A 12,091-nucleotide genomic window follows, 5' to 3' on the forward strand; every position below is an offset into this window, starting at 1 on the left:
GTGACATCTCAAGATTATCTTCCACAGAGTTTCATTCTAATTATGAAACCCGCTGCCACAAGTGCCGAATTTCTCTTTATCAGTAGCTTGCCGTTTGTAGCTGTATGCACGTTCCCAACCCGCTAAGTCAATATAAGAACGCCATGTTGCCGGGTTTGCAATTGCGCTCCAAAAATGCTTCGTGCTGTTCGTAACAAGTCAAGTATTGCTTCGAGTTTGCGTAAGCAAATCAAGAATGTATCCCTTTTACAGACGAATGGTCTTATCAATGGAGAATGGGTGGCTGCAAACAGTTCCTTTGAGGTGGAGAACCCCGGCTTGAAGTCAGAAAATGACGCTCATCTTGCCAAAGTTTCGTGTTTCTCGCCAAGTGATTACAATGATGCAATTGTTGCAGCAGATGTGGCTTTCAAGTCCTTTCGCAAGACGACTGCCAGAGAACGAGGTGAGCTTCTTCAAAAGATGCACGATCTTATGTTGGAGAATGTAGACGACTTGGCCAAAATTATTACACTTGAGAACGGTAAGCCTTTGGCAGATTCCGTGGGGGAGGTCAAGTACGCGGCTTCGTTCTTCAAGTGGTTCAGTGAACAAGCTCCACATGTCACTGGTGACATTATCGAGTCAAGCATATCGAATACCAAAATTTTGGCACTCAGACAACCGGTAGGAGTCTGTGGCATCATAACGCCCTGGAATTTCCCAGCTGCTATGATTGCAAGAAAGTTAGCCGCTGCTGTGGCTGTTGGTTGTACAACAGTTATCAAACCTGCTTCCGAGACACCTTTGACAGCACTTGCAATGGGCTCTTTGTCCCAACAAGCTGCATTTCCAAATGGAGTGGTAAACATTTTGCCATCTCAGAAGTCATCCGATGCCGGAAAAGCAATTTGTGAACATAAGCTTGTGAAGAAGGTCACATTCACTGGCTCCACAAATGTCGGTAAAATTCTCATGAAGCAGGCTTCTTCAACGCTTAAGAAATGTTCATTTGAATTAGGTGGAAACGCGCCATTTATTGTCTTCAGTGATGCGTCTATCGATAAGGCTGTAGCGGGTGTGTTGGCTTCTAAGTTCAGGAGTAGTGGACAAACGTGTGTTTGCGCCAACAGAATATTTGTTCATGAAAGTATTTACGAAGAGTTTTCAAAAGCTTTGGTTTCAAAACTTGAGAAGGATACCGTTCTTGGATATGGAATTGATAAAGATACCACGCATGGGCCTCTAATTCACGATAAGTCTCTTCTGAAAGTTCAAGAACACATCAAAGACGCCACAGAAGCAGGTGCAAAACTTCTTCTTGGTGGCAAACCTCGGGAAGATTTGGGTCCAAATTATCATGAGCTCACTGTTCTCGGAGACGTGAACGAAAGCATGAAGATTTTCCACGAGGAGACATTCGGCCCCGTTTGTCCATTGATCAAATTTTCATCAGAGGAAGAGGTACTCCGAATGGCCAATGATACAGATGTGGGTTTGGCAGGCTACTTTTTCACCAATGACATTCTGCGGATCTTCAGCATTGCTGGTGATCTTGAAGTTGGAATGGTCGGTGTAAACACTGGCGCTATATCGGAGGCAAGTCTTCCTTTCGGTGGAGTGAAGGAATCCGGTTTTGGCAGAGAAGGATCAAAGTTCGGTCTTGAAGATTACACTGTGGTGAAGTCGGTTGTATTAGGAGGTCTTTAAGTAAATTGAGATATTCATTAGTGGGTTGAGAGTAAAATTACAGTTATATGGCGAGAAATTCTAAATAGTTTTAAATACCAGGAGTAGTCGAGTATGATCCAGCGTAGCTAGAAGTCCCCAGATTGTTCTCTAGGTTAAAAGACATATCAGGTGGCCCAGGAGGAATGAATGGTGGTACAACTTGCATATTTGCATGGGCTGGAACGTGCTGATTATTATACCCCATTGCTGGGGGATCCACGTGCATTTTGTTGTGAGTTGGGATATGCTGGTTCATGATATCTACTACAGGTCTGACATCTTGTTGTCTCATTTCAAGCTCCTCCATCATGGCTTCTTCTTCCAACTTCTGTGCTTCTAGGGCAAACTTTTCGTTCTCTATTCTCTCTTCCTCGCGCCTACGTTCTGCAGCCTGATGATACATAGTACCGTCGAAACCCTCAACTTCTTCCATTGTAGCAACGGGCTCTTTTGATATGAATCTCTTGAAAGTCACGGTGTTGTCAGATGCAAAGCACCCGCATTTTTCCAACAAGGCTTTCTGGTATTCTTCGCTGATGCTTTTAGTTGAAAGAAGCTCGTTGTCTAATTGAAGGTTGAATTGGTCTACCACTTGATCGGTACTTGTGTTTCTAATTAGCTTCAGCGCTTCCAAGGCTTCTATTTCCAGCTTGAGAGATGAGACACGTCTTGAGTCAAGGTTCTTGTCGGTGAGCGAGAAAGTATCTCCTTTCGTTGGTAGTACGGCTTCGCGGGCTGAGGATAGTTCTTCAACAAGCTTCAGTGCGTATATAGATTTATATGTGATAGAACGAAGCCCGCCTTCGACTGTGGTGCCGTTCATGATAGACGACGCATAACCATTCTTGGCTAAGCGGTCATGAGGTTCCTTGTATTCCATTATTATTGCCTCTGTAGAGATTTGTGTTGTGTAAGAGTGGTAATCTGAAAATGAGATTGCATATACGCGGGGTGCAGATTTGAGTGAAGACTGGAATCGTACCAACAAGCTCGAATTTTTTTCTGATCTCTCTTTCAAATGTCACACCCGATTTATAATTTTTGATTTGGTGCCTGGAGTTTAAAGGCCTTACTAGCGTCCTGATGACAATTTATGACTTTCATTCATTGTACAAGATCATTATATTCGAATAACTAGAATCAAAAAAAAAAAAATACTACCCGGTTGGGCACCGTAAAAAATATTATTAATTAAGCACTGCCATCAGTGAGTGACTCCTCAATCCCGTCGATGAGGCTGTCAATATCTTCAACACGAAGGCCACAGCTCAATGAAATGAGCTTCCTATATTTGTTCATACTCGAATCAATAGCATACTGTTTCATGCTTTGCAAAAGAGTTTGCACGAGTCGTCCTCTTTTCAATTGAGCTCGAGTGATTTGAACAACAAGATCAAATTTATGTTGATCGTTATCAGATTCATCCTGTCCACTGGTTCTGGACAGATGGGAGGCAATCAAATTCGTGAGCTCATTGAATTGAAATTTTTCAATTTGATCGAGAAGCTGTCTTTCTTTAGTAGCTAGTTGTGTTTCGTGATTGGCAAGATGGCGTTGCACTTCAACGCTCGCGTCAGAGTAATTGTCTACCTCTGAAAATCCATTCTTCCTCATGAGAACGTTAAGTTTTTCCGACTGTTTAGTCTCTTTTGACTTTGTTTCGTTCAAAGTTTCCTGCAAACGAGTTTGTTCTTCCGTCAAGTTTTTAAGTTCCAGATCGCAGGAGGAGGTAAAGGAATTGATCATGCCATGAAGCATAGATGCCACATCATGGATCGGTAGAGGAAGGTTCTGGTCTTGCAGGGTCTTCGCATTATGCGATTCTCGAACAATTTTGCCGGACTTGTCCATCATAGGAGGGTTTGGAACGTAATCTTTTAGCGGTGATTGGGTTTCAACAACAGCCTTATCGGTTGGTAGAGTGAACGCCTTATCTTGAGCCTGCTTGGAAGGTTTTGGAGTGGACATGGCGCCATAATTGAGCTTCTTATGATCTTGCAAAAATATGTTTTCCTTGTTATCCTCTATGTTCACAGACGACTCCTCCATGAGGGAGCGCAAATGATCTTTGGTGACACGGTCATTGATATCATCTTCCTCATCATCTTCTTGAATCGTGGTCTTTTGTGTGTCTGGAGTGACTGTGTGTGAGAACCGAGGTTGAGTTGGAGTACCGATGTCATGGGCCAAATGTCTCTTTTTGTGGACTGATTGAGGAGCGGATAATTTCTGACTTGATTGAGAGCCACGACGTTGCTGTTCCAATTCGGGTTGAGAAGGTGTAGATGACTGCTCAAAAACCGAAGGCACTTCAGCTGTATTGAAGTCATATATTGATGGCACGATCTGCAACATCAAAAACTTCGGCAGCTCATTCATACTATTCACAAGATCATCCTGTGCGCCATGTCTCAAAAAGAATCTAAATAGCTCTGGGCAAGCAGACCTGGCTGCAAGGTGTAGACATGTGTCTCCATTGATGTCTTGATGGTTCAATACATTGCGAAACAAATTCACGCGAGTTGCACTTCCGTGTCCAGCAATAGCCAAAATTTTCCTAAACATCAACTCCGTGTAGTGTAGAAGTGATGGCAACTTGGACCGAACTTTAGAAAACTGGCAGACGTAATGGAGAGGAGTCCGCCCATTAATATCTGTATGAATTAAACAAGCTTCAAGAGCGTTGAGAACATTCTGGAAATTTCCAAGGTCGAAACAATTGTTGAAAGTGATACATTTAGAGAGAGGATTCATTCCAAAATTACTCACCACCAATGGATTTGCACCTTTTGAAAGGACCAATAGGACTAGGTTCAAATTTCCAATCGAGGCAGCCCAATGCAAGGTTGTATGTCCCTCATCATCAATTGCATCATTTATATCGAAGTCAGCCGTTGGGTTGTAAATGAACTGGGGAATGGGCAAATTGTCTTCACTAAAGTAGCGAAGCATTTGGGCAGCATGTGAGGGCTCCGTTTCGTAGCTCATGTTATTCTTGACCTCCGCGGAGGACACTGAGGTGTCCGAATCGCGGTTTTGATCCTCCTGTGACCAATTGGTCTCATTCGTGCCATGAGACAGAGCGCTTTTCAAGTTTGCTTGATACAAGATATGTTGTTGACTCATATCTTCAATATTCGATGTGTTGTTTTGCATTTCGTGATACTGTGTCTGCAAATGCTGTTGGTTAGGCGGATGTTGAGGAGGTTGAACGAACCCAGGACCGGCCTGGATTTGATAGCTGTCATAAGATCTATTGAAGCTGTTATCAGCTGACATATGGCCATTCATACTGCTCATTTGACTGTAATCATGCATGCCACTGTTCTGAATTTGAGGAACAGAAATATGAGGCATGTGCATACTCACATTGCCATCATCTTGTTGCAGCGGACCAACATTATTATTCATTGCCATGTAGTCTTGCACATATACACCCGGCGGAGGTAAGTCATCAACTCTTTGTTTCTTGGGTGTATCCTTGGTTTTCTTCAAGTATTTGCGCTTGACAGGAGTCGTTCCGCTTTTGGGAGCAGTGGTCGAAGCTCCGGGCTTGGTCTTTTTCGGAATTATCAAGTTTGGATCTTCCACATCTATGTAGAGTACGGGAACAAGATCGGCGCCAATTCCATACTCGTTGGCTAGATTGCGGGCATCTTCCAAAGGAATCCACGTTCCTTGAAAACGGCCATAGCCTCCTTGAACCTTCTCGTGCTGGCCAACTTGAACACCTTTTTCAAGGATCTTAGTACGTTTTGCTTTGGGGAAATTACACAACTTCAATATCTGAGTAGCGTTGACCCAGTCGTCTTTGCATCGTCTCATCACTGGAGACTGCCCGACAACACACTCATACACATCGATCTTTGGAGTTAGTAGCACTTCTGGAATAAATGAATGAGAGAAGTGTGGAATCACTTGCTCGTGTAGCTTTGGCTAGGAGGCTCTTGCGATAATCCTTCGACAATGTCTGCAAAGGGTGAAGGGCAATATCTAAGAGGACAAAATGATCTAGGCTCGGGAACAATTAAATGCAGAAGCTCTTCTAGAATTTGTGAAACATACATGTGAATAGGTGGCAATGTATACCGACGGATGTTCATATGACATCGTTGTTGGGAAAGGTCGGTCTGTGTCAAAAGATGGAGGTATATGCGGGAAATTTAACTAATTGGGAGATTGTCTCACGCGTGGTGGTGCAGGGGCACGATTCCGGAATTGACAATAATCGTCGCAAAAGATGCCCTTGCAAAATGAAGAAATGGAGGGGATTGGATTTTCAACGGTATTTTTCAGCAAGTTTTTTTGTTGTTTGGTCTTCGAATTTTTTTTCTGGGAATCTATAAATTTCCCTTCCTTCGCGAGTTATTTGTTGGAAGAACCTTGCAGCGCGTCTCTACTTCAGCTGACAGATGCTGCGAACTTAACATTCTGAGAGAATCACATCTATGAGATATGATAGCATTACAAAATAGAAAATGGATAAGAATATTTGCCATACGCTTTGTTCATGCATTTACTCGAATGGAGACCCCTCCTTGTTTTGCATCTCTGGATGTGACCAGGCAACTCCTTGGGGTCCTTTCCACGCTCCGCTTTTGATTCTATATCAGCTAACTCTGTGATTGATATCGAATAATTGTACTCATCGGTACTTTTTGTCTCATCTCTATTTTTTTTCGTTGGAAGCAAATTCTATCATGGAAGGAAATCCTTCAAATAGTCTAAGCTCCAGAAAAGAACAACTTCATTAAATGCAACATGTAAATCATGCCCCTTTTTGAAACTCAACCTTTCTGAGTCCATGATCATTTTAGCACGTCGCTGGATCGTATAAAACTATCATCGGTGGTCACTGTAAAACCGTCATGTATACAAGAATGGTTGCAAATTCCTGCATTTGCATATGAAACGAGAGCAGTTATGGAGCTCGAAAGCCAAACCAATTTAAGCTTCTACCAACAAAAGAAAAATAACTGCCGGCCCATCTTAAAACAACGCACAGTCCAGTTTCCATATCTCGAAATGCTGCAAATTGAAAGCTCCAGCCTTGAATGTGCACAAGCTACGAAAACTAGAAAAAAGGGCCGGAAAATGTAGTACAACCGCTAAATATATTCATGAATATTTTTCTCAATGTTAAAAATCTTACCCCGATACCCACCTTTGATTCTTCTCGGGTTCTGCTGCCCTTTGTCTTTATGCTTCCCATCACAAAAACATCGGTCCTGTATACGCTCCATGGGTAGAGATAAGGCAACAGTATCTTTCGTCCTTTCTGAGCCCTAACTGGCGTTGCTTCCTGAACCATTTTCTCTCAACAGAAGTAGCTGTCGGCCACCTTCACGTTACTACTCTTCAGGAAATCTGCACTCATGCGTGACTCAGTAGATGAAGACGAGAACGCCAGTCTCCTTCATCGGAGGAGACTGTCCATCATCGACCAGCCATTTGGTCTGTTCAGGGGTCCAAATTCGCTTCACAATTTCGCTTCCTCGTTCACCAGAGCCCAATCTTTCGCCGCCCATAAAATCGATTCTGATATAAAAAAGAAAAGATCTTTTTTCGCGGGTGCCAACGGAGAGAATCAGCCAGATGAACTTTACGATCCAACCCTTATGGTACCCCTGCCACAGGGAGAAAGACTAAGCAACCTTTTGAATGAGTATAGTTCATACAGATCTGGATTTTCTTCGTTTTCACCTTATAACGAGGTGTTCTACCAAGATGATATTGTCAACATCATGAACCAAAACCGGTCTCGTCAGAATTCGATGATTGGAGCTCCCAACACCGCTGCTATTCCAATACCATCCAAGAGACTTACACTGTCGAGATCGTTCTCTTCGATGAGACTGGGTCTTTCATATGCATCTACTGCCTCTCACTTCAGTTTGAAGAAGGTAGAAGATTCCGATGGAAATGTCGTCACTGTGATCGCAGGTCAAAGTACAGCGCCCCAAACTGTCTTTAACTCGGTCAATGTGCTTATTGGCGTTGGTCTTTTGGCTTTGCCCGTTGGCCTCCTCAAAACGGGCTGGATTCTCGGCTTGCCACTTCTCATTTTGTGTTGTCTTACCACATTTTGGAGTGCCCTTCTTTTATCGAAATCGCTAGATACTGACGCAACGTTGATGACTTACGCTGATTTGGGATACGCATCATATGGCTCTGCTGCAAAACTCTTTATTTCATTACTATTCTCGGCTGATCTTTTGGGTCTGGGTGTCTCTCTCGTCCTTCTTTTTAGTGATTCCCTATTCTCTCTCTTGGGTGATGATGTCTACTGGACGAAAACAAATTTGAAGCTTCTTGCTTTCTTCGTGTTGACGCCTTTCACATTCATGCCCTTGCCAGTTCTCTCCGTCTTCTCGTTGTTCGGTATCATTTCCACCATTTCGATCACCATATTGGTTTTCCTTTGTGGTTTAATTAAGCCGTACTCGCCTGGCTCCCTAATCCAGGTTATGCCCACCAACTTCTGGCCACAATCCATTCCTGACTTCTTTCTTGGTCTCGGTATCTTAATGGCTCCCTTTGGAGGACATGCAATTTTCCCAAATTTGAAATCAGATATGAGACATCCTCACAAATTTTCTAAAACCCTTGTCTCTACCTACTCTATTACTTTACTAACTGACTGCTCAATGGCCATCGTCGGTTTTTTGATGTTTGGCGCATTGTGCAATAATGAAGCTACAAGTCTTCTACTTGAAACAGAAGGTTATCCAAAATGGGTCTACCCTCTCATTAGTGGACTCATTTGTGTGGTTCCTCTCGCAAAAACCCCATTAAATGCAAAGCCTATCATTTCTACTTTGGATTCTATGTTTGGAATTGACCACCAGTATGCCGAGGACTCTCTCGCTGCCAGAATTATTAAAAACTTTGGTAAATTTGCAACAAGAATCGGTGTTAATGCTTTGTTTGTTGGTTTTGCAATTCTTTTGCCTGAATTTGACAAGATTATTGGAATATTGGGCTCTTCTATTTGTTTCATTATTTGCATCATTTTACCTTGTTTATTTTACTTGAATTTGTGCAAGGATAGCATTCAATCATTCGAGAGAGCTTACATTTGGGTAGTCATAATTGTTTCGCTTACATTGGCCACAGTTTGCACTGCTATTACTATTATGTATTAGAGAAGCAAATAAATGCAGAACTAGCTTTGGTCGTAACTCTTCTTGTAGTCCAATTTTAATTTTCGCTCCGCACGTATGAAACAAATGTCTCAGCAATCTTCTTCATCAATGGTTCTAAAATTTCACCTTCGGTGAGAAAGTCGTAATTGAGCTTAACAAAAGATTTCTTTTTGGAGTGACAAGTCTCTTGGAGCTCATTAGTTGCCCGGTATATGAGCTCAAATAGCTTTCTGAACTTGAGGTTTTCAGCGGACATGTTGTCCTTCATCGAAAACTTGAAGAAGAGAATCTGCCGCGAATCAAATTTGTTACGAGCAAACGTGATTGCGAACACAATGCGATCCTTTTGTATCTTTTTTGGAGATGTAGAGTGTGCACTATTAATGTTAAAAATGAAATGAACTTTGTTCAAACTCTGGAACTTGAAATCAAATCGTAAACGACTCAACTGATTCGGAAGTTTGAGTTCATTAGAATCCAATATCTCGTTGACAGACTGTGCTGCTCGGAAAATGCTAACACATTCTTGGAGATACTTAAAGCATCCGGCCAGTGAATTGGACTTCTGTGCATAATCCTTATTCACTATATCGAGTAGAAGCTTCACGTGAGAGTTTTCATTCTGATCGGGAATGATCTGTGCCTTTCTTCCGTCAACCTGATTTGCGAGAATTAGAGTGAAAGGTTTGTAAAACGAATGAACTTTGAAGCATATCTCAGATAGATCGTACCTTGTCACTTCAATGTTTGAAGCTCTCAATTGCTCCAAAGATATTAGAAGTGCGCTCATTCTACGAAGGCTTTCGAACAAAACTGTCAACAACTTTTGGGTAGATGTCGATTCGTTTGTCTCATCGTTATTTTCATTCAAACAAACGGAAGACAGGAGCTCAAACAAAAGCAGATCTGGATGAAGTTTTACATCAATGTGGGCAAAAGAGATCACATCACCCAGTTTTTGTTCTTTGAGTGAACCATACATCGTGAGTTGCAACTTAGTCGAAGTACCCTCAGTAGATAGCTTGACCACAAGAAAAATGGTCGAAGAAGAAGCCGACAAGGGAAGCAAATTTCCAGAATTGTGGAGAGCAATTACTGTCTCGAATGTTTGAGGGGTGAGATCACCAGGAACATTAAACTTACGGAGTATCTCCTTGTTGTTGACCCTCAAGTACTGTACCTCTCTCTGTTCGAGCTCTTCTGTGATGAGATGATGAATGATTAGATTAGAGCAAGAAGTAGACAAATTGTTGAGGAACTTGTAGTCGAGCTCGGAATGTGAATCAGTGTCAAGCATTTTTAGCCATTGAAGCCTCCATTCTCCCTGAATTGATTTCGTGCGTGCCACCCACCAATGAGTCTTAGAGCTGTGGCCATTTAGCATATAAATGAGAAACCATGCCGAGGGCCAATTGCGGCATCGATAAAATTGCAACTTGTAGGACGGGTTTGATCTAAGGTCAGTGATGAAACTAAACAAGCGGCTGGTCTCATTCTCGCTAATTTTTATGAAATCGTTTGGAATCCATTCCGTAGTTATAAGTTTTGTTCTCAAGAAACTATTACTCATGTCGAGTCTTATGAGTATGAGATTCTCAACAACATTTTTTATCATGTCTTGCTCTGTAATGAAATTCTTGTTCTCGGTGACAGAGGGAACGCTGTTTATTTTTGCTTGGTATTGGGATTCGATTGGCGATGGATCCGTGAAAAACAAAAACCCAGTAAGAGGATTAATTGCAAGAATTGTGCTCTTGCGTGGAGTCAACTCAACTAACAATTGATGAGGACTAAGAAATGAAGCAGCACTTTGGTTGACAGTTTTATTGAATAGGTTGTGGATTTTGTTCATGATTTTCTCCGAATGTTTGTGCACGATCGTTGTGAGAATCGAATCAATACTTAAATCTTCGGCATCTTCAGGATCTGAGGAGTTCCCGTTTATGTCTGGGATATCGTGATCGAGTTCATATTTTCCGTTTTTGAACCAACGGAAATTCAAATTGTATTTCTTGTCGATACCAATTTCAATAAAAGACTTCCAACTCCGGGAGAGGAAATGATTGTTCCAGTAATTAATGATGATGAGAGATGAGGAGTACTTGAATTGAAAATTCCCTCTCCATTTACTGTTAACAGACAAATCCTTTAATTGCCTTGAGATGAGGAATAGCTTGAAAGAAATGCTGTACTTGTGCAACACCTCATAGAGACCCAGCAAAGACAGGTTCAATAGAACTTGATTTGCAACACTTTCAAGTTTTTCCCGAGACGCCTTTGGTAGAGCACTGACAATCTTTGAATCTTTATGAGTGATTAATGAGGTTTCGGGGTTAATGCCGAAGAGGAATGCAAAGTCGATGAAAAAGAATGGGGATTTATGGTAGTCACAAGGTTCATCGATAATCAAATCGTTGGCAACCGTGATCGAAACTTGAAACTCGCCAGGAATCGTGATAATAATGCGTCCATCTTTCACAACGTAATTATTGTGAAACCGATGGGGAATCTCATCCATAAGAGCCATTCTGGCCGTAAGAGCTAGATTTAAGTCTTTGAGGACCTTGAGAATAATTTTGGGTGAGATGGGCGGTTTCTGTATGTAGTTGTACGAGGGTAATTGTGGCCGACCTCTCACTAGCACTTCGAGTGCAAGTGGAATATCGGAGCTGGGAAGTTTTGCACCTGAGAAATGATTAAGCTCATTGATACCATGGCTCAAACCTTCGAAGTAGTATTCTTGACTTCGGAGCCAGTTAAGAAGATCTATTAGCTTGGAGACATCTTTTGACCTTTGAGCCCACTTGACTAAGGTATAAATTTTCACGAAGTCTTGTCTCATAGACACAATAAGATCTAAAAGAGCTAGCTTTCGATTGACATCGCTGCTTGTAGTCTTTGTATTAGCTAGCTTCTCAACTAAGCTCTCGAGGCGTTTATAGGATTCTTGCGTGTGAAAACGTAGTATGTTCAGTAAAGGAAGTATATTTGCTGTGACATGCGGTATTTCTGGCGGTGCTGTCCTTCCGTGCGATACCCCAATGGCACCATTTCGGCTTTTGGTGTCCACAGACATTCTATGATTGTGACCGAAGTACTAGGAAGAGGAAACTTTTAATTTTGAAAGAGAGGAGGAAGAGCAAGCTCCTTTAGTTTTCAACAGGTCAATTCTGAGAATGATGCACCTTGGCCAGATCTCTGCTGCTTAGTGAGAAGCAAAGGTAGCAGTAACAAGG

The 12,091-nt window shown here is 42.1% G+C and overlaps 5 protein-coding genes across 5 annotated transcripts; 2 read left to right on the forward strand and 3 right to left on the reverse strand.

Annotated features, from left to right (window-relative positions):
- Positions 1-174: 174 nt before the first annotated feature.
- PUMCH_000235 (uncharacterized protein) lies at positions 175-1,689 on the forward strand (the record flags this gene model as incomplete). Its single annotated transcript, XM_063019329.1, has 1 exon — positions 175-1,689. The coding sequence occupies one exon, from the start codon at positions 175-177 to the stop codon at positions 1,687-1,689; it is 1,515 nt and encodes a 504-aa protein (XP_062875399.1).
- A 70-nt stretch (positions 1,690-1,759) lies between these two features.
- PUMCH_000236 (uncharacterized protein) lies at positions 1,760-2,590 on the reverse strand (the record flags this gene model as incomplete). Its single annotated transcript, XM_063019330.1, has 1 exon — positions 1,760-2,590. The coding sequence occupies one exon, from the start codon at positions 2,588-2,590 to the stop codon at positions 1,760-1,762; it is 831 nt and encodes a 276-aa protein (XP_062875400.1).
- A 311-nt stretch (positions 2,591-2,901) lies between these two features.
- On the reverse strand, positions 2,902-5,535 carry PUMCH_000237 (uncharacterized protein; the record flags this gene model as incomplete). Its single annotated transcript, XM_063019331.1, has 1 exon — positions 2,902-5,535. The coding sequence occupies one exon, from the start codon at positions 5,533-5,535 to the stop codon at positions 2,902-2,904; it is 2,634 nt and encodes an 877-aa protein (XP_062875401.1).
- A 1,550-nt stretch (positions 5,536-7,085) lies between these two features.
- On the forward strand, positions 7,086-8,855 carry PUMCH_000238 (uncharacterized protein; the record flags this gene model as incomplete). The annotated part of the gene is made up of 1 exon (XM_063019332.1): positions 7,086-8,855. The coding sequence occupies one exon, from the start codon at positions 7,086-7,088 to the stop codon at positions 8,853-8,855; it is 1,770 nt and encodes a 589-aa protein (XP_062875402.1).
- Positions 8,856-8,910: 55 nt separating this feature from the next.
- PUMCH_000239 (uncharacterized protein) lies at positions 8,911-11,931 on the reverse strand (the record flags this gene model as incomplete). Its single annotated transcript, XM_063019333.1, has 1 exon — positions 8,911-11,931. The coding sequence occupies one exon, from the start codon at positions 11,929-11,931 to the stop codon at positions 8,911-8,913; it is 3,021 nt and encodes a 1,006-aa protein (XP_062875403.1).
- Positions 11,932-12,091: the final 160 nt, after the last annotated feature.

Source organism: Australozyma saopauloensis, chromosome 1 (genome assembly GCF_035610405.1).
Source record: "Australozyma saopauloensis chromosome 1, complete sequence".
In the NCBI taxonomy this organism is placed as follows: Eukaryota; Fungi; Ascomycota; class Pichiomycetes; order Serinales; family Metschnikowiaceae; genus Australozyma; species Australozyma saopauloensis.